The sequence below is a fragment of the Anticarsia gemmatalis genome, chromosome 11, assembly GCF_050436995.1.
Source record: "Anticarsia gemmatalis isolate Benzon Research Colony breed Stoneville strain chromosome 11, ilAntGemm2 primary, whole genome shotgun sequence".
NCBI lineage: Eukaryota > Metazoa > Arthropoda > Insecta > Lepidoptera > Erebidae > Anticarsia > Anticarsia gemmatalis.
The window spans coordinates 2,703,522-2,726,888 of record NC_134755.1 but is presented as its reverse complement, the minus strand read 5'-3'; the positions used below and the strand labels follow the sequence as shown (position 1 = coordinate 2,726,888).

General features: G+C 33.8%; 1 protein-coding gene across 3 annotated transcripts; it reads right to left on the bottom strand.

Moving 5' to 3' along the window:
- Positions 1-6: 6 nt before the first annotated feature.
- LOC142976681 (glucose transporter type 1-like) lies at positions 7-22,759 on the bottom strand. 3 transcript variants are annotated; one of them, XM_076120179.1, is made up of 2 exons: positions 22,548-22,759; positions 7-4,346 (listed from the first exon to the last, which is right to left on the bottom strand). In XM_076120179.1, exon 2 carries the CDS (start codon positions 4,327-4,329, stop codon positions 2,950-2,952), a length of 1,380 nt encoding a protein of 459 aa, XP_075976294.1. In that variant the 5' UTR covers positions 4,330-4,346; positions 22,548-22,759; the 3' UTR covers positions 7-2,949. The 3 variants fall into 3 exon arrangements, with proteins under 3 accessions (XP_075976294.1, XP_075976295.1, XP_075976293.1); XM_076120180.1 differs by lacking the exon at positions 22,548-22,759 and adding an exon at positions 10,132-10,286; XM_076120178.1 differs by lacking the exon at positions 22,548-22,759 and adding an exon at positions 6,731-6,840.
- Positions 22,760-23,367: the final 608 nt, after the last annotated feature.

Here is a 23,367-nt window from a genome sequence, read left to right as displayed (position 1 = left end):
AGCACATTCGATAAATATCAATAATTTAATATCAACAGACGAATTAAATTCGTATTATTTTTTTGTATTTTTTCCGTAACTTGATTTAATTAGGTACAATATTGTGTCGTATCACTGTACTACATAATAGTTATATAACTAACAATAATAATATATTAGGTAAGTATAAGTTTTAACAAAACTTTAGGACAAATAAAAACATATTTACAAATTCGGCAAAAGTATTCTTAGAATATAATAATAGCAGCAGAAAATAAAAATAAAAATAAGCCGGTTTTACAACCGCATATAATTAGAGGATGTAGACCATAGTACGGATACAAAGACTTGTCATTTGTAGGGGACACTAACAACCTTTAGATGCCTGTAGGTCTGATTGCACAGTGGTGTAAAACCGGCCGTTCTTTTCGCTATAAGGAGAAGCATTATAATAGTCACGGCCTTTGATTTTTAGATACAAAATAAAAAACATAAATTTGTTACAAATACCTCAATTGAAAGTGAATAAATGATTTTACATTCACACGATGTTTTTCTTACGTTTACATATCTGATTACCGACCATTTAATAACATATTTATATTTTTATAATCTACGCGAATTGCTAGTGAGCTAATTATTGACGTAAAATATGATTTTATATTACAATTTTGAATATATTCTATTAAAGCTAAGAACTAATTTAGGATATAAAAATATTGTGGCAGAGTGGTAGTATTAAGTTTTTTATAAGACAAAATTCTTATGGGAAATCATCAGCCATCGACGATATATAGAAAGCAAGAATCCGATTATTTGATTAATATTTTTAAGTTACTAGTATGCATGTGCTGTGTTTTCTCAATCGAATCCGGATATTTTTAATTTAAAGTGTTGACTTAAGGGCTTCTCTCTGTAGAGCTTACTTTTTTGTGAACTGGTAAAGTATTTTGGTGCTTAGTAGGATTTTATAAAGTAACATAGAGATTATATTATTTATTTTGGGAGGCCGTGACCCTCCAAAAACGCGGCTCTGTGCTTTGAATAAAAAAAACACTATACATAAAAGCGACAGCTGTGTTTTAAAGATTAGCAGCTGATTTCAATAATAATTATATTTAATGAAACACTATAGGTACACTATACAAGTTTCAAGTAGATTTGTTATGAATACTGAATAACTTTGAGCTGGTATTAAAAGTACCCCTTATTAAACACTATGTTGACAACTTAAAAACAATATTTATAGGGACTGATATAACTAAATACGGCCAAGGAAACTTATATCAATATACCTATATACGTTTACGATCGTAGTTAATCTTGTTTTACCAAAAAAGTGAACTTATAAAGTTGCCAACAAAGTGATGTGAAATACGGGGCAATAATGAACAAGTACAAACATACAGTTGGCACTAAGGTACAGCAGGACGGTACTACAAAACAGGCTGAAGGCGACAACATGTCGATTAAACAACCCTTTTGAACTTTATTATTTATATTATATTATTTACTATGAGATATTCTTGAATGTGCGATTAAACAGACATTGAATTATATGTTTTAATTTAGTTTAGGGGCAGTGGACGTTACTGTAGAAAAATGCTCAAGGCCCCCAAGCGTTGCTAGTGAGAAAAAATAAATATTGTTTTGAATATAACACGTCTAGCAACACTGCCACGAGCTTTCGAGGTTGTAGTAACGCCATTTTTTCAAGTCTTCTGATAGAACAAAAGTGTTGCCATCTATCAGGCTTTTTTTAATTGCGATATCAAGGTTTGCAAGTGACCAATAGGGGAAATAGATTTTGTGAATTCACATTATATTATCTATATTTCATATGTAACAGTATAATATATTCTGTCAACCTTTATAAATAGTTCATTACTATTTTAAGAGATTGGCAATTAGACACTGTTATTCTAGTAAGTCCTATCTATCACTACATTATATTAATATAGATAATTGAAAGTGTAAATATTTGTATATGAACGTGCGTAGAATTTACTAACATTTCTATTTAAACTAGGAAATAATCCTTATCTCTGAAATGAACTGGCTTATTACGGTACCTGAAATACTTCCAAATGCAGTTACCAAACAAAAACAAGCTAAGGCACTAGAATAGATAAATAGAAAAAAAAACACTAAAATATAAATAAATAAAATGTGCGTTTATTGTGTTTCGCACCAGAAAAATATAGTAACAACATTATTTAACAATAAACATAACCTTTTGGTCCTCAAACCTTTGGAAATATAACCAATAAGTGACTTTATTTGAATCTCTTTTTACTTTAAACAACTTATGACACTGGCCACGTTGATGTGTAAAAATAATTCTATATTTGAGTTAATAACTTTTTTACTGATTTGTATTTACAAAGATGTCTTGAAATTCTAATAGCATGATTGTTTTATTTACATTTGTAATAAAAATATTATTTTAATTTTATAGAGAATCATTAACTTGTCTAAGTAAAAAAAGATACATATAGTTAAAGTCACTCTGTACAAATGATCTATAAATAAAGTAAAACAAAATGTAGTAAAACGTTGTTCTAATGTGTCGTTAATGAAGGTTCATTATCATACAATAACTACGTAAGTGAATCTTTATAATTGTTTATGTCTACTAAATGATTCCTAAACAGTGGATCGTAAATCGAATAATTAGTCTTCTAAAATACTCATACGTTATAATTTTTATTGTTTAATAAGTACTTTATTTATATTAATATCAAGTATGAAGAATATTAAAACTTCATTTGTTTATAAGTGAGATGTTCAGTCTTTCCTTTTTTATACAAAACTGGTAGAAAGGACATAGTGTTCACTCGCTCAATTCTATTATACTATTAAAACTTGAATTAAATACAGTTTCTATCACATTATGCTGTGTACACTCGTCGCGGTGTCGCGACTGGAAACTCTTATATCTAAGGAATGTTGCCTTAAGTCTACTAGTAGTTACTTCTTAAAGAGAGCTGTCACCTCCTCGATCGTCCTATTCTTAGTTTCTGGTAGTTTGAAGTAAGTGAACGTGAAGAAGAGAATCAAAAGGAATGTGTACGGTAGGAATACGAAGTTACCCAATGCGTTCGACATTGGGATGAACGTTAATCCTACGATGAAGTTGGCCAGCCAGTTGATAAGAGCTCCCACACTGACTGCCGCGCTTCTGGCGCCTTGACCGAACAGCTCCGACAATAACATCCAAGGTATCGAGCTGGGGCCCACGCCGAAGAACGCCACGTATAGGAAAGTGAAGATAACGGCAAATACCTTCATTGTTTCGTTCTCCTGCGTGAAGAAGGCGACAGTCATGAGCACTGAGAATACGGCCATACCGGCGAGACCTCCAAGTTGAAGCGTGCGACGACCCAGTCTGTCCATCAATGGGATTGACACAAGAGCCATCACAAACAGCACGCTACCGACACCAATCGCGGCCAATCTTGCCTTATCGATTTCCAATCCAGCGTTCTGGAATATTGTGGTGGAGTAATACAAGACGGCGTTTATGCCTCCGAGTTGTTGAGACAAATGCATCACGATACCAATGATAAGTGGCTGCCTCAGTGAATCAATCATGAACAGATCGCGAATGCTGAATTTCTCCTCTTGACGAGCGGCGCGGTCTTCAATGTGCATGTCGTTGATCTCGTCGTCTACTTCCATCGTTGCACGAATGTGAGTGAGCACACCTCTCGACCGCTCTTCATCACGAACAACGAGCAACAAGTAACGGGGACTCTCCGGTGCAAAGATCAGCATGACGAACTGAACTGCTGACGGCACGATTGCTAGTCCAAGCAGCCATGGCCAGCCTTCATCGCTCCCCAATAACACGTCAATTCCCAGTATCTGTGCACCGACCATACCGAATGCAACCGCTAATTGGTTGACAGTACCGAACGCACCTCGCAAGCTTAAAGGCGCTACCTCAGATACGTAAGTCGGTGACGCGGTAGTAGCGAATCCACAGTTAATACCGATGAGGAACCTGCCGATAATTATCATCTCTACTGAGTCGGCGAGCTTGCTGAAACCCATCAATAAAGCGCTGAGTACACCGAAGGCCGCGTTGATGATGAGTGAAGTTTTGCGGCCGTACTTCTCCAACATCCAACTGGCGAGAGGACATCCGACCATACCGCCGACAGCGAATATACTGACGATCAAGCTGAATATAATGCTGGGGTCGGCGTCATACTGTTCACTGATGAAGTGCTCGATGAAGTTGCGCGGCGAGTTGATGACGCCGGTGTTGTAGCCGAACTGCAGCATGCCCAGCACCGCCGAGCTCACTGCGTACAGCAGCGGGCCCGTCACCCTGCCTGGTGTCATCTTGGGTTTTGACGCCTCTGAAACGACAATACATATAACGTTAGTCATGTAAATAACTATCTACTTCAAATTACGTGCATTTGCAAAAAATGCTACCATTTTATCAGTGGATAAGATTTAAGAGTATCCGTCAATACCAGCGATGGATTTGAAAATAAGATAAACATAGCACTTGCATCTGTCTAAACACTTATAATCTAGGTCAGTTTAACATTCGTAATCTGTTTCTAGAAACTACAACAAAAACGGGAAAATTTATGTCATCGTAGTCTTTTTATGAATGTACAAAAAGTTGTAAATCCAGATTGTGGAGATCAGAATTTTGACCTTCACGCATCGTTAGTAAATGCCAAATGCATCGATGTTGATACATGACTATATATTACAGTTGAGTAAACAAAACGTGTCGAAGAACATGGTAGAACAATATATAGCATTCATCACGGTGATATACCTGTGGCGAAACGAACTTCATGCTGCATTAGTAAAATGCATTCTTATGAACCTACCTACACAAACATTCATAAGGCAGTTCATACAAAAACTGCTACGAAATTGCTGTTTTGAAGACAAACACATCTGTACCATTATAGACCGTTTTTTAAATCGTTATTTGGACAATATGACGTGTTTTCGTAGTTTAAATATTGAAGGTGAAACATAAATTAGGATCAACTGCTGTATTTTCCTTATTAAATGTATTCTCAAGTATCTTTCTTTACTGTTAGGTATCAATTTCTAGCAGCTTGCAATGCCCCAAGCAATAAAAGAAGCAAATCCCTTATATTTTTGGAGGCAGGTGAGATAGTCTTAGACATACGATAATTTTCTATACTTTACTGAAAAGTGATTATGCGCTAGCAGAACGTTATTTGTACGAATGTAACTTAAATTTAACTTAAGGAAGAAATCTCGGTGAGTCAGTGGTAATTTATTAAAGGATAAATATAAGAAAACCCCATTTGCAGAAATGTGTCATGGTTCACGAGGTAAGACCACAAGGTACAGCAATATTTTTATGTCAATATTATGAAGAATATTGTTTAAATAAAGGTAGGACTTATCTTAGAGCTTCGGCAGAGTAGAGAAAAGAAAAATAAATACAAAATAATATTTATGACGGTTTAGGACAGAAAACGCATTATACTCTGACTGTGATTTCGACTGTACATTTGAAAGTAAAGTCTGATTGACCCAAGATGAGAACTTTAAAATTTAACAAAATGCATTTTCCGAAATTAGTGGTGAAGAATGCATATAAGATTTCATACGTCATTAGGGATTATATTACTTTTCAACCGACTAGCTACTAAGGCTAAACTCGCTTGTGAAAAACTTGTGAACTTTGTACATCGCCTCCCACGTCCCACAATAACAAGACAGCCATGATATCTTGACAAGTAGCCAAGCTAATATTATCAGATCGATATGTAGACAAGTTATCTCAACATCTACAGAATTTGTGTCTTTAGTAAACAATTCACTACAACTTGCAATTTTTATTTTTAGGAAACTATATAACAGCATAATTCATAAAATAATAATAAATTGAATAGCTTTTAACTTTCATAGACGTTCTCGATGAAGCCTACATATCCTAAATATCAAGCAATGAAAAAAAAAATACTTTCCTTGCTTAAGATCTATACTATAACATCATGCTTTTTCTACCAATTTGATGTCTACTGTACAGAAAAGCTGTCAGTATCCGAACTCTAGGCTTCTTATACTTAAAGATTAAATCTAAGTTAATTAAAGCCTAGATGCCTTGTTTAATTATAGGTATTAGCACGTAGGAAGAAAATCCTGATCAAGATATTTCTCGTTATACTCCCACGTACAACAAAAATATTTCTACTCCCACACATATACGTCAATGCGTTTACTATGAACAGCTGAGTATTGAACATAGTGACAGTTCAATTTAAAAAATACTTCGCTAGAGAGTCGATTACACCGGTCCAGTGACTGGAAATTGAGTATATGAAAAACTAGCTTTCTGGTAGGTATATGAAAGCCTGCGACAAACGCACTTCTAAATGTACGAAAGTAAGGCTAAGTAGTCTACTTAGGTAGGTACTGAGAAGAGGAGGTAAGGCTACTTCCCATGGTATAATGAACCTTATTGCCTAAATAAACTAAAACCATTCAATAGTTTAGTTTTTGTTTTTAGTCGCAAAAGGATAACGGGAAGATAAAGTTTCACAGTAAGTATGGATTAATTGCACTCTACAAAAGTAGAGACGGAACCATATAAAGAATTAATCAAAAATACTTAAAAATAGGATCTATTTGTCAACTGAGAACTCATACTTGAGTGTGGTTGACTAGAACACAACTTAAACAGTGTTTAGAATTGAAATAGTAGTTTACTCAAAACAATAATGCAATAAAAACTTACTAGGAGCCTCCATAGCCGTACACGTGAACCCGTAGCCGAGTTTCAAACAGTTGTAAGTAATGATATCTCACTGTCTTTATCAATCCAACTGATAACAAATCTGATCTATGTAGGAGATAAACCAAATAGTTATTACGTATTCAAAACAATCATGTACAACTAGATTAGTTCTGATAACTTTGTATCTAGGGAAATGTAATCTTTGTTTAATAGATTTTAACGAGTAACTATGTATGTTAACGCTTTTTCAGTGTGGAGGACTTAAGGTCTAAAGCCTCTCTTTTTTCAGGAAAAGACCCTTACCCAACAGTGGGACACTTCAACCACTAGTTACTCAAATGAACATTTAATTGAATGAATGGAGTGCCTCCTCCCCATTTTTCTGTATTTTTTTTAACTGTTTCATGAATTATATTTAATTATAATTAAACACGCTGTATATTGTTTAAAGTTTATAAAACATTTTCATCAAGATATGTTATTCCGTGAGTTTTTTCACTCAGTAACTAAGTTACCATACTAAAAAAAGGCACAGTAAACAGTACCAAATAAACATTAAATGAACATTGGCAATCGCAATAATAATAAAGTGGAAACTGAATCGCGAATAAATCGCAACAGGTTCGAACAATGAGTACGTAACTTCACGATACTAAGTTATTACTGACACGCAAATCAAACAATAGGGTAATAAGATTGAAATTATACATCGCTTTAAACCACAATGAGTGAGTCGGCAGTAAACAAAAAAATCCAGCCAGGTACGAGCCGGTGTCGCGCACGATTTTACATACCAATATCCTTTAAAAGGATTTATGCAGCCTTCTTTACAGCGACAATAGAAAAACATTATTACAGAAAATTGCAACTGTCTAGCTATCACTTTTCATGAGATATAGACCTACATAAGAGCCTCAATTGGGTCCCGTTTTTATCCTTTAGGTAAGGAGCCCTAAAACCTAAGCGAGTGTAACACACTAAACTGAACTCCCAAAATTAATACCTCCTCTTACATAACGCTTAAACACTACAATAGACAGCTAATTAACTCACAATTTAGGCGTTAAACGGTACCCATTAAAATCCGACTTTTTCTCAATGTATTTATTTGTAAGGATATAGGTACAATGGCTATTGAAAATCTACACGTGTTGTAACAAATATTTATCTTTTCATACAATATTTCGTTGACCCTGGACAGGCCCTATAATAGAAGTAGTTATGTTTACAAAGCAGTTGTCATCGCGTGTTGAAACTATAAAATCTTACGAAAAAGAAAATTATTCTGCGCTGACGATTTCTGCTTCATTCATTCCACATTCAACAGGTGTTGGCCCTTCAATGGTATTATATTGGACAAGGGGTCTTATCCTACTAGTTGCATGATTTTCCTGCAACCGGACAACTGGGACAAAATAGTAGCAATTGTCCCGTCATGGGACATCTGAACGGGACTCATGGGATAGGCCCCAAATAAGCATCGGCAGAAGATTTCACTAATAGACATAGAGAAAAACGTGCAATGTTTAAACGGGCTTAGGTTCGTATAGTATTCGTTCGTCTTAGTATTTACTTCTGATTTTAAGAATCATGGTTTTTAACCTATTTGATTATGTCAAACAGGTAATTGTTAACACCATGCATTCAAGTTATATCAATTTGTTAATACGGCCTTAAAAAGAAACATGAGTATACACTTATCTTCGTAATAAAACATAACTATCCGAGATATTAGTTTTATTGTTCGTTAAAAAGAAATTAAACGCGACTGAGTTACATTTTGTCATTGAACACAGTTGCAATATTGTCAAAAAAAACTTCAATGTTGCAACTGTAGAGAGCAGATATTGGTCGTTACTACTACAGAAAAACATTAAAAATTAACGGACAAACATTAAGCAAAGACAAGACATTCGTTTCGCCTCAAATTGACTTATAGTAATATGGCATTCCACCCTGCTTTCCTCGGGTTTTAACAACCGACACACTAACACCTTCTCCGAGAATCACTATTGGTGAAAACCGCATGCAAATAAGTACTTATAGTAGATTTTGAGTTTTCCGCAAACAGACAAACAGATGCAAGAGGACTCTATTTTATGATATGTCGGGATGCTGTATAATATATTTATGAATGTCGTTTAATACAACTTGCATACATCTCGCACATGTATCTAATAAATTAATATTCCTTCATCGTAAAATTCACTTTTCATTAACTACACGTCTATGTGGAAAGAAAACAATGGCACACTCGTTATTTATTTCACTGAATTAATGACTTAGTTAATGAATTCTTCTGATAAAACCAGCATGGAGAGCGACTCAAAGGAAAAGGTGAGTATAGGAATTTCTCGACAGGCTAAGAATCGCTAGGCATCACTGTATTTTTTAAAAACCATAGTTACTTGTTAATCAAAATTTGGTCCAGAATATTATGTCGTAATATTGGGCAATTTGTCTACTTAACGGCCTGTTTTATCTTTTGCAGATAAACTGGTTAATGAGACGTATGTTGACTAAACTTGTTGTGTGTTTAATATCCTGCAATGAGTGGTAGATAAAACAAACCCCGAATATTTTTAAGGTATTTTGTGCTACGCGACAAATTGTGACCTTTACCAAAGAAACATTAAGGTAGTTTATCTATCCAATAGCGTTTAAATTCATAAAAAAACGTTATTGAATAGATAAACTACCGCTAAATGTACCTCTGAAACCGGGGATAAATCAGGCGTGATTAGTATCGAGAGAATATAGAGATAGGACTATATAAAAATCGATAAACCTATACAAATTTTTAACTAAAGTTTCACGCAGTTTTTCTTAAGTTTCTAAAAGTCATGTTTACTTAGGATTCTAATTCGAAACTATCTCCGTCAAGTCTTTGAAATGGGTTATCTCAGCTGAATAACTTTGCTTCACAGCCTTCGCTTGAAAGATATCAAGCGGCGTGTCGTTCGAGAATGCCAAAGAAAACATTATAAACAGAGATAAGGTGAAAGTATATTTGACGGCGTCGTTGCTAATGTAACAACAACAACATAACAAAACTAAACCAGACACTTTTCTGTAAATGTAGTAAAAAAACCAACAAGTAACTAACAAGGTGACCATGTCAACAACTTTATTTCGTAAATACAACATTAATTGCTAAAGTAAATAGGTACCTCGCCGGCTGTCGCCATCTAGCAAGAGAACATTATTTAATTACGTGTACATTTTAAACACCTAAAAACGTCCTAAACAGATAATTACAAAGCCAGTAATTATCAAGCCACGTTCTATATTTACAACAAAAAACCGGGCCTTTAGAGACTTAACAAGGACTTTTAAAGTACGCCATACTTTAAGAGTCTTCCGTAACAGGTTGAACGAGTTGTTTTATAAATAACACTCACCGGAGTATCAAATCCAAGGGAAATGTTCACAAATACACAGATATAACACACTTTATGATATGTAATGTTTTGTTTGAATAGTTTATGAGCAGTGATGGTGAAAACTGTGTGTCGAAGTCGACGGAGCGAAACGCACTGAGTGCAGTAACGTCACTGCGGCGCGAGACAGCAAAGGTCGCTCACAATACTACGGGATACCAGTGTTGATGTCGTTAAGCTTAGAACATGACGAACGCAAACTTACGTACAAATATTCTAACAATCCACGTGCCGCTTTACTTAGTCTAAATTATCTATGCGTCACTATTCTTTGCGTTTTAATTAATAAATTAAGCAAATACGACTTGTTTTTTAACTATGAAACATTTCAGTGGAAATTTGGTACGTTTTAATTGTTTCCCGTTTCGCTTAATCGATGAATCGATAGGTAACCTTTTCATTTATCTAATTTGTTACGTAGACTGCGTCTCTGTTTATATTGTTGGAAATGCTCATGATAAAGCTTTGATTAATACTGAATGGAACTATCATTTTACTCACGTATTTGATACCTGCAATAATAATATTGTAGCTGTTTTATAATAATTTTAATTCAATATAGTTATTTATTGTTAATATATTTATCAGTGCGTAAAGATCAATATCTTTTAAATGGCTGTATTTGTCACGTACTTCATACGCAAACAATATATGATATTGGTCGATTAAATCAAATTACAATTATTATAATATCAATTAGACCCACACACAGGGTAGGAACCTACATGATAAATAAAATATATTTCTCTATATACATATGTTGTCTAACAAACGAATTGAATGAAGACATACTAATCTTGACAAATATTTATTTGATGAGCAAGAGTATTTGTTCTGAGCCTGGATGAAAATTTATCTAACTTCGTATTTTAAGGATATAAGTATGTTTCTCAGTTATCTGATTATAGTACCAACTCTTAGTTTTTAATCAGATGCCCAAATATGTTTATCTATTTACAGCAACCTACATGTAATATACAAGTTAAAGATATGAAAAACGACTTGTAACTTCAGCTAGGGATAGCATGCATTACTCATATGAGTGTATTAGGGGCATGTAAACAAACGGCAGAGGGGCGAACACGACACAAACCACTTGCCTTTATGTTATCGAGTCAATATCTTCAATTTCTATATGGAAAATTGATTGCCTTCAATGTATAACAAAAACTGGCATTTAGAATATTTGAAGTAAGGACACGTGTGAATCGAAAATCATTCTTAGAAGGCCTTTTTGAACTAACGAAGAATTTTGAGGCATAAAACCATTTATATAAGTTATTAATATATCAGCATCGACTAATTGTAGCATAATGTTTTTTTGAAAACTGCCCATGAGAAGAGCAGCCAAGAGTTTCTGGCCAGCTCTTCTCATTGGCTCTACCTTCCGAACTGGCTGTAAATTCACCTACTGTATTTGATTAAAATGAATAAATGATTTGATTTTAAACCAAAATCTATATGAAATAATCTTTTGACCGTTGATATCGTAGCAATGACCTCTCTAGAACTATCCACCTATTAATACGAGCGCAAAAAAATCTCGGATAGGTAATTTGGGAAGTACGAATACAAGTTAAAGTAGCAAAAAACTCCAATTATATAACATTATAAACTATGCTTAAGTGTCAGTAACAGGTTTACTTGTTTATCAAAACAGGCTTCTGTTGAAACGGATCTAAGGACAACGCGCACTGAATGGCCGTGACCGATAGCCTTACTAAAGGCAATAGTGACCTTCTTTGGATAAACGAAAGACAATCGCACTGATTAAGGAAACTTCAAAAACAAATTTTCGATACATGTGTAAAAAAGTTATAAAAAATATGTTTGTGTAATGTCATAATTATTTATTGGGTTGCAAAAGTCTAATTTTCGATATAATGACCTAAACTTTCCGCGAAACTGCTGTCCGATAAAGCAAAGAAATGAAAGAAATTGAAGAATGCAAATGGATCAATATGTTATGTTATTATCGTACTTGGAACTGATACACAAAACAAAACAAAACTGATATATTTTTATAACTAGGAAGTAGAATTTACGTTGATTAATATTTTTCCTTCTTAAACTATGACAAATATGGTTCAGCCTATTTAATAATACCAATTATTATTTAAAATTGTGATTAGGACAACGTAAGCCATTAAAATTAATATTGATCGACGATTTTTTTTTTCATTTTTTCGATCGTATTGAAAGCAGCACATAATATTTCGATCAGACATGTCTCTATCCATTGATCTGTCCGATCATACAATAGTGACATACGGACATGTGATTCCGACGTAGCCGAGCAACTACAGCCTTAACCGCCCCCAACTATAACCCAGATTCCTGTACCATAAACAAACCACTAAAGAAATCTCTTCCGCTTTCCAGTTACACCTAGGATTCCCATGGAAGGTTGCCACCAGGCAGATGGTTTTTAAAATCAAGGTTTGTAAAATCAAAACCCAAACCCTCTTAAAGGATGTTTTTGAGCGAAAGCATGCTGCCGACCCACCATAACGTAGGATAAGGACAGGAATATTGTTTATAGATTTGAAATCCTACAGAGCAGACAACGTGCTATCAAGTCCAGTCCTAAGTTACACAAAGTGTTCTCTATTCAGTAGACCCCGTACACATTCCATCTCTTAACAAAATCAGTCATGTGACGGTCGTATGAGCGTGAGTAAGGTAATCAAACGCCCGCGGTTACATCTGGTCTCCTCAAAGTAATCACACACTCAGATAACGTAAACACAGCTGATAACGCGGAAGGCGTCAGTTAAAACCAATGACTTTTTACATGAGATTTTTTGCACGCAATACATTAAGAGATGAAATTGTCTTCGAAATGAGTAAAAAGAACTAATGATTGTGGATTTACAAAAAAACGTATATTGTGACGTTCGGTTCTTCTCATAGATAACTATAAATAACAAGCTTCAACCCGAGACTGCGGCCGCATGAAAACATTTACTGGAGAAAATAGTATCCTACGCGTTAATCCAGGTTACAAACTAATATTAGTAAAATGTCGATAAAAACTGATAAAGCAAGGTTGAAAGGTTTTCTTTCTACTTTAATGTAGAGGTAGGTACTAATCGCTGGAACGAGAAAACCCCAACCGAACCTAACCCAACAAAAAACCGACCCAACCCAGAATGAGAAAAACTGGAATCCAACCCAACTGGAAACTGAAAGCAAACTGGTAGCATTAAACTACTTACTTCTTTCTTAGCTCTATTCCCATTCATACAGCTCTATAGTTGTATTGATTGCTAATTAATTGTATTTTGAAATAAAATGACACTTGAAGAACACTTGACTGTTATTAGAACATGACTCAATCATGACACTCGGCGGTTTAAGTCGGAAAACAAATACATTTTAATTCTTAAAATACGATTTAATTAAAATACTTTGGAAGCTATGGTACAGAATATTTCAAAATAAAACGTGACAAATTAGGTATGTTCTCATAATTAAATAATATGCAATTTCAAAACGACGCTTGTTTAATAAACGTAGGTTAATAATGTTATTTTCGAAATAGCATATTGAATTATAATTAAGCTAAGTACATTCTTCGATATTATTTTAAAAAAATATTATAGGCATAACACTATTTATTACGGCTAAATTGTATTATAACATTTTGCGTTTGTCGTAAACATTTCTATTCTTCGACATAACCTACTAAAGATCTTGAATATTATACTGGAAATATAAAAAAAAACATATTTTTCCTACATATGGTCAGTAATTTACCAGTGTTCTGATATAATTGACATGTATTCAGAGTAATAACAGGCCTTTTCTTTATGTTACTTGTTAGCAGTCGTTACGCAGCTTGTATAAGTGTGATTGGACTATTCAATGAACTCTATTCAGATATGGAAAATTAACACATTTTTTACTAGTTATACTATTATAGAAGAACTATAACTATATTACAGAGGAACCGGTACACATTATTCTACAAGAACTCAGAGCCCAGTAGAAAAATAAAACTTTCTGACATCTACCATAAGCGAAATCCTATTTCAGTCAAATCCCACAACATCTCAATGAATTATGTACTAATTCCTTTAGAATTTCCAGAACCTTCGTTATGAATAACTCTATATCTTATTGAAAAAGACGTGAAAATATGTTTAGTAATTTTGGAGTTTTCCCTTACCTCCTCTGGGTTAAAAGAGCCACCTTAGCAATAATGATAAAGTGAAGTTATGGTTTCTGTGACACCAACATTAAGGGTCATTAATTGGCTAGGTTATCGTCGTTTTGCAGATATCATTGTGATTGGAACTATAAATACTGTAAAATATGACCATAACACTGTAAAGTTGGGCTTATCCTATATTAGTTTCATTTAAAACCTATCTCAAGAGTATAAAAGTAACCTACAAAGATTCATCATAAAATAAAACACCGGTTTATCATAAGAAAAGTATGTAATGATAAGCGTGTTATGTAAATATGGGCCGTGTTTATGTGAATCGAAGCCGCGTGTGTTGCAATGTAACTACATTGTTATTATTTTATTATCTACGTAATTGCTTGCGAGCATGCCTCTTGATGTATACTGAGTTATTCACGCAAAATCTGGGACTAAATAAAGGCTTGTAAAATACTTCGACAAATATTCATTAAAGATATCGGAGAAGCAATTTTTTATGCAATCAAAAGTAATGTAAGAATAAGACATTTTGATTTAAAAACCGCGCCCCTGACTGTGCCCTTAGGAGCAACTTTTTTTAGGTATAAACATTTTAAATGTCAAACTGTCGGTCTTGGATCATTTAACGTGTCCAGCCCGTTAATATTAATAACAATAATAGGTATATGACTTGATGGTCGCTTAAAATCCACCCGAAAGTAGCACTATTGAAAGTACTTAAACTTGTTTCAAATAATGAACTAACTAAGAAACTCATTCCGTCTTCGAACCCAAATATATAAAAATATGTCGTTGAACGTCAAAAATTTAACTCAAACAATACACAAACATGTTTTACGATAATAGTGAGGTGAATGACCTGCAATAGGTGGAAGGAATCGATAACATATAATTTGTATGTACCCTCTGAAACAAGACCTTTCCCCCACTGGAAGTCATGGGGAGCGTGCCTAACCGCAGTAAGAAATAATTAATTGTATTACCACGACAGTATATCAAGTAAATATATTAATTTCTACTTAGTTTGTTTAGTCAATGAATAATATTGTACTGAGTCTTATATACGACTGAAAACATATTTCTGTCTGACTGTAACGCTTTTACGGCGAAAATACTTCACCGGTTGAGATATGGAGAAGATATATTTCAGGACACTTCAAGAAATTTAATTCGTATGAACGAAAATGCCGATGAAATCGAGAATATAAGTTGTTGTTACATTGTATTTAATGTATTCCGAATAAGGAAAACCGCAGCAACACTTATCTTATAACATTGATATATCTAATATTATGATGAATATTAACAAACCATTGCTTGCAGCGGAACTTATTTATATTTTTGCATAGTTATACTTTGTGAGAAATAACGGCTATATTGTTATCATATTTATATGCTTTAACACATAAGCATAAGCATGACAAACAGGCGGAAGTAAATGACTTTCACGATTTTTTTATAGAACTGAAACCATAGTGCTTTGAGGAGTCTATACTAAAACAAACCTAGAAAATAGTAGAGGAACGGCTTTAATAACACAAATTTTAATATGAAAATAATAAGCTAAACTTATAACTACGTTTATAAATAGCAATTGCAATACAAAACCAATTTCAATTCATCAAATACTTTTCTACGAAGCGGCTACCTATTTATTACCTCAAAGAAAACGGAATCAGAATTTTTCGAGTCGATTGGTACAGAAATAGACTTACCTACAACCCTTGGCCTATACAACCTAGTTAAATCTATTATTCTGGGCTAGTTTAAATACTATAGTCTGCTATACTATATTGTATACTATAGTTTAAATACTATATAACATTAGTCCATTGACCTCATTTGGCTTCCCATAAATCTATACTATATATAATATTATAAAGCTGAAGAGTTTGTTTGTTTGTTTGTTTGATTGTTTGTTTGTTTGTTTGAACGCGCTAATCTCAGGAACTACCGGTCCTATTTGAAAAATTCTTTCAGTGTTAGATAGCCCATTTATCGAGGAAGGTTATAGGCTATATATCATCACGCTACGAGCAATAGGAGCAGAGTACCAGTAAAAAATGTTACAAAAACGGGGAAAATTTTGACTCATTCTCTCTTATGTGACGCAAGCGAAGTTGCGCGGGTCAGCTAGTATTGACTAAAGGGTCACGTTACAACTAAAGCCCTTTATACACAAGTCTTCGATACTCAACGATTTGAAGTCTTCAAGCGAATACCGCCATCGAATGTCAGCGACGCACTTTGTGTACGAACCTCAATTAATTTATATGGTAGTAGTCGGTTGACGATTAAAAGCGGTAAGTATCGAAGATTTTCGTAGTCTTGTGTACAAAGGGCCTAACTCTCCAACCCTCGTACAATGATAACGCTATTTTGACGCTTGGTAGACTATGACGTAGAGTTGTCAATGTGATGACGTCAATTTGGGGCTAGCAAATATTATCGAATTGTCTTATCGTCTGTGAGAAAACATTAGCCTAGAATTTGTGCTTATAGAGTGCTGTAACCTTAATTAAAACTCCGATATTCTAACTATAAAAATAAGCGTTCCTTGAGATAGCATAAATATAGGTGTGTAGCATGATACTAAATTGTTAGAACCACGTCATCGGTTACATGGATAACGAAATACTTCAACTTTAACTATTAAATCAACCTTAACAGTAAAGTAGATAAAGGCTAAATCTCGCAAAGGATCATTACCTGAAAAACACCCACACCGTGTCATATAACGCTTGAAATAGAACACAACAATTACTGCATTATTTCTTGACAACAACACAATAGGGCTAAAAGGCACCTGACATGTTGAAATAGCGATAGAATAAATGAGAGTGTAAATATCACTCGGGGAAAGTGATCGTATGGCGCCTTCGTCTCGACGTCATCGAACGTAATCGTCACATTCCGAGACGTGAGGACGTGGACGGAATGAGATCCACGCAGCAGGAGGCTATATCATATGAGATTTTGTATTGCGCTCCACTTAAATTAATACCGCCCTGTGTTTTTATATGGGAACATTAGACCATTAATTAGATTCAAACTTCTGGTAAACAAATAAGTTTCTGAGGTACATTTAGCGGTAGTTTATCTATTGAATAGCGTTCAACTAAAAATAAAAAATCAAATCATTATATACTTTTAGGTCAAAATTGACACTTATGATAGTCATTATAAATTACTGAATCTACCACCAGCTCGAAAAGGGGGTAGAGCCTTATGAGACATGACCGTTTGAACCGATAAACTACCGCTAAATGAGCTTAAGAAACTGGGCGTAAGAGGCGTAACTATAACCAACGAATATTGGTAGAAATTTCGTTTGTTTTTTTCGAAGCTTTCGGTCGAACCATGGTACAAGAATATAAGGCATGGTTATCCGATACTGTCTACAACGTGTCAAAAAAGAATAGAAAAAAGTCACAAACAAACATGTTAAGTATCGAAACCTTTAATTTTTAATCGCACTTAAGACCAGGTGCATTATAATATAATAGATAAGTTTGAAGTACCTTTAGCCAATGCATTCATCAATCATGTTAATCGCTACATTGTCGATATTACCATTAATGAATTGACTTTTTCCCCTACATAAAACGTATAGTTAATGGTCACCCATTGTCAAAGTGGTTTGAACTGCAATTCATTTGGTTTGAGTCGAACATCACAATTGTATTTATTAATTAAGTACCCAGAAGCATCACGTGGATCGGCCACGTTACTCAAGTTATTTTAACTGAACGATTCTATGCAAGAGTTGATGGAAAATTCAATTATGTTTTCCTTAAAAGTCTTGTACGGGAACATAAGTCAGCCTGTGATCACGGTTTGTGTAATTAGATCGAAACTTCGGGTAAACAAATAACCCTTACACCTTATAATGCTTACCCTCGGTTTCTGAGTACATTTAGCGATAGTTTATCTATCCATTAGCGTTTTTTATATGATTTTAAATGCTATTGAATAGATAAACTGCCGCTAAATGTACTCAGAAACCGGGGGTTAATCATTTTAGTACACTTAGAAAATTGACCGTATTATATTTATAAAATTAATGTGAATATGTTATGAGTAACGAAACCTAGTTATTAAATTAAATGGGTCCAAGTCTATAAATACTAAACGGGTCAGGACACCTGAGTCATCGCATCGTGTATTGTGAGGATATCACGATCCGGTGGGAATTTTGAAGTAATTAATTAACTAATTAGGTACATATACCTATCTGCTATTGTTTACTAACACGATCTGAAATTTATTATAAACATACACGAATATTACACTGTTTAATGTTACTTTCATAACTTATTGTTTTTGTTTTATCGTATGTGGTCAACCTATTATCAAAATTACACGTTTTGCACACATGAGATTGCATTTGATCTTAATTGGCCACAACCGGGATCGACTTTTAACGTGCCCTCCGAAGCACGGATACACTCAGTAAAAATACCACTGCAGTCACCCATTTATGGAATGATAGCGCCAAAGGTTGCTTAACCCACAGATCCTTAACCAACCGGTGAGCGCAACTGGCTATGAGCGCTTCGACTTTCATATGAAAGGCAAATATATTGTAGAGTAAACACGACCCGTACTAAGTAGAACCCCACCCTTCAATATTATATAAATGTTTGTCTTGCATCACCATTTCATTTCATATAACCCTTAAGATCCGAGAATAGAGCTTATTCAACGTAAATCACATAGTAACAAGATAACTGATTTAGAAGGCAATTGTATGGTATAGTTAACATAAGAAAAAAAGACGAAGAGTAGAGCAGTGAACAATTAATACATTTATGACCTTTAGTCACTTCTTATAAACGGGAAAAATGAGGATACAGTCATTTGCAATGAGTATTATGAGGTACTAGGTAAGACTGAAACTTTAGAGGCTTCAGGATTTCTTTATAAGGATAATTTCCAAAAACTACCTAGAATAATAATTTTCTAGGCCTACTAGTCACGTCTTTAATTTTCACTCTTATTTTAGAGTAAATCTTTAACAAACATAGAAAATCGAATCCTTTGCAAAGCCTTCAGCAAATTGCATTAAACGCGGTAATCTACCCGTAAACGAGAGGAAAGTGACGTATAACCGTAAAGCACGGAGAAATTCCAATAAATTCCATCGATACCTAAGGTGACCCGCTTCTTTGCGACGGAGAAATATAACGCCTGATTGAATTGACCTAAAAGTTCAGATTAACGGTCAAATCAAATCATTTTATTTCATTCGTATCACTGATATTGCCAGGAATAGATCGGACAGTATTTAAAAAAAATGGTAGAAACTAAATGATTTGAAGACTAGTTACAGGATTGTTCCTATTCGTGTATTTTTAGACCTTACATATTGAACTTACATAAATAAATGTGTGTTTTACAAATTCCACGGGTGTTCCCGAGTGTTTTTCTGGTACGCGTAGGTAGTACAAATAAGACCGTAATAATATAGTTTTGTTTTATTTAATCCACGTGCAGGTTGACCTTTCCCTAATTTCCATTTGTATTACGAAATCATAACACTCTCTTTTGCCCGTGACATTTAAATTTTGTTTAAGAATCTATAGGTGGCTAATCGTTTTTCAATACTTCATTACCCCGGGTTCCGAGAATTCAGACTCTCTGATCGGTAACTGACGGATACGCGTCAGTGACAAACAAATTGGTAATTGCAGAATTATCATCGAATATGAAATACCTGTATAAATGATAAACAGTGTTCGCATAAACTTTTAAGTAGGTCTAAACTATAATTAATATTAAGATGCACAACGTACTTATCTTATGCGCGGTGAAAATATTTAAAGGTACGAGACTTTATTTTATTATGCGACTTTTCGAATGAGTTACACCGATTGTGGTCACGGGAGACATAAGACTGCTAGTTAGTGGGTAATGGGCTAACTATGTAGTAGGTCTAAACTAACTTCTAAAACATGATTACAATGTAATACTGCCTATATTTTTACTGCCAATTTATTTATCAATTGGGTAACATAATAGCGTCATAATATGATATGCATATTATTAAATACGATTGATAAATTATTTTATATTGCCTATAGTCGGGTGATAAACTATTGAATATATCGTTCTAGTGATAAATGTCTTATTTAAATTACTAAGTTTTCCGGGTTTTTAATTTATTCATTTTATTATTAGGCGTGACGTTATAAAATAATTTGAGACCGGTAAGACAAATTATAAATATTGTTTGATCTATAACAATAATATAAAACTGAATAGTTTACTTATTTGTTTGAACGCGCTAATCTCAGAAATTACTGGTTTGAATTGAAAACATATTTTTGTGTCGAAATAGTCAATTTATTTAAGAAGGCTGTATATAATCACGCTATGACTAATAGGGAGTGTAACAGCATTGAAAAATATTCTGAAAACGGAAAAATAAGTCCACGCGGACGATGTCGCGGCCAACTAGGCTTGGCTTAAATTTTGTCTTATGTTTATATGACGTAATAATTTGTAGTGTTCAGTTATTGAATTATTTAAAAACGAGACAGGAGAGCAACGATTCATAATGTTCATTACTTCAACGAACATTAATGACTGCCAATAAAAAGGACAACGACATGCATGACGACGACAACTGCATGTCTCTTCACTTATCATTTAAATTGCAGATAATATACCACTACATTATGTATCGAACTGTTGCTTTTTTTAAATAACGACCACTTGAAATAAGAGATTGGTATAGGTACCTACCTAAATGCTTTTACCAAATGGATAAAATTCGTCAAAAAATAAGGCGATGTACCTACGTATTTTTTTCCTTGAATTTAATTTAAATGGATTGGATAAACATTGACTACAACATTTATAGAATTAATTAACATCAATTTAATTTGAATAAAATATCGTCATAATTACGGCGAAAAAGTGAATTGCTCAAACTCTTTTAAAACTACGAAATTGTACAACCAACCATTATCAATGAGAATAAAACAACATTCGTGATTTGGCCAGTATTAATTAATAGAGTTTTAAAAAAATATAGAACATTAGAGATGATTAAAAAAAGATTTATCACAGGTATAAGAGTCATAGAAAACCTGACATATAATTTGATATGGACACTGTATAATATGGATTTCCTATCATTACGGACTGCACTTAACAACATAATTACATAGCAGCCTTGGAAAACAACAGGTGTTCTTGCAAAGAGGAAATTATAGAGTAATGTTTGTCTGTTGGCATATTCAACATATTCCAATGAGTTTTGTGCTTACTTTTTAAAAATGTATTAAGTAATGAGATCAAATTTTGACACAAATTAAATTATATTTATGAGTCTCATATGTCTGTTATTAAAGAATTGTACCGAAGAAGTACACAACAAAATAATTAAAAGAACTATATCTTTATGACCCCCGGTGACCTGACTGATAATCTGTTTATCAAATTTCAGTTCATATGAAGAAAGTTTTATTTTGATCCCTGGAATTTACTGGGCTTTACCGTCTGAGCAATCTATATACTTATTAATATATTGTATTTATTTAACTGTTACACATTGTAATACATTTACATTTCAGACAATTGTATGACCCAATTGCTTTGAATTTGATTTGAAAGATAAGTTTTAAAGAGTCAACCATTAATTAGCTTATCATTTACAGCTCCTTGTAAAATATTAGCCTTAGCCACACTAATATAAAGGCAAAGAAACTGTACCAAGGTAGAAAATAAAACTAACCATTGTGCCGCAGAAGTCCCAGTGAATTATCACCATCCATTATACAATCCGATTATTTAATTTTAACACGTCTAAGATTGACTCGCGCGGAGTAGCGCGTAAACGGCACCGGTTCGTAAACACTTCTACGATCTAAAGCACATTGCTAAAAATATCATTTTGACTATAATGTCAACAGCCCAAACAAGCCTTGAAATCAATTTATGACTTCTAGGCTTTATTAAATCATTATAATTTTTAATCGTATGGTGCGAAGCGAATTAGTGCATTAAGTGTGAATATTATAAACCGCGTTGTCGCGCTTTTTCATAAACATATTTTACGTAAAATTCCTTAATTAATTTCGAATGCTTTCAGGTACTGCGCTCTCAATAATCAAGATAAAATAATATTATATACATAACTCAGTCATAGAAACGGTCAACATGTTAGTAAAAAATTAAATTAAAATTAAAATGTACATACCTGCGATCTAACAGCTTTATTTTACCGACGTAACGGTGTCATGTTCCAGAAGTATTGAGAAAATATATCATGCGCTGCATATGGTCTGTCCGGATACGTGTATCGTCTTTCTAAATTATTAAATTGGAGAAATAAATAACTTTAAACAATCGTCCGCTACCTTGTACAACATGCCAATTGCCAACTACACCCAGTGTTCCTAACGCCAAAAACCCTCAATCGGTAAGGTCATGCGTATTTCTACTACGAGTACATTTACAACGAAAACGGGAACGGCACTTTTGATGTCTATGTAATAATTGCTATTTATAATTGAATATTATCATTAATGCTGATTATTTTCGTTACTTTTTTTTAAAGTACTTGATTAATCTTTTAAAGTTTCTTTTCGGATTTACCATGAAAAAGTGGACAGATCGGTAGAAATATTGATGAAACCCTACAAAGATTTTTAGTTTGAGTTTTAGAGCCAATTCGGACCCTTGTTCCACCTTTTTTAAGTCAGCACGATGACACAGAAATGATGTTCATTCATCACAATGATGAATCTTTTAGGTTATTGGGCCTCGGAATTTCATAATCAATACATTTTTATTATTATTTTATATCTAAACTGTTGTGACATTTTTGGTTAGAACTATGTGTGTGTCGTTTGAATTTTATTTAAAGTAGGTATCAGAGCAGTCACGATAATTATTAAACAATATCATGTTTATTTAAGTAATCGCCGGTAAGTTCTTTTCCTTTTTTCTAGTACTTTCTTTACGTTTCTGAACGTAAACACATTTGACATTTTATGACCTAGTCGTTCCGTGTTCCA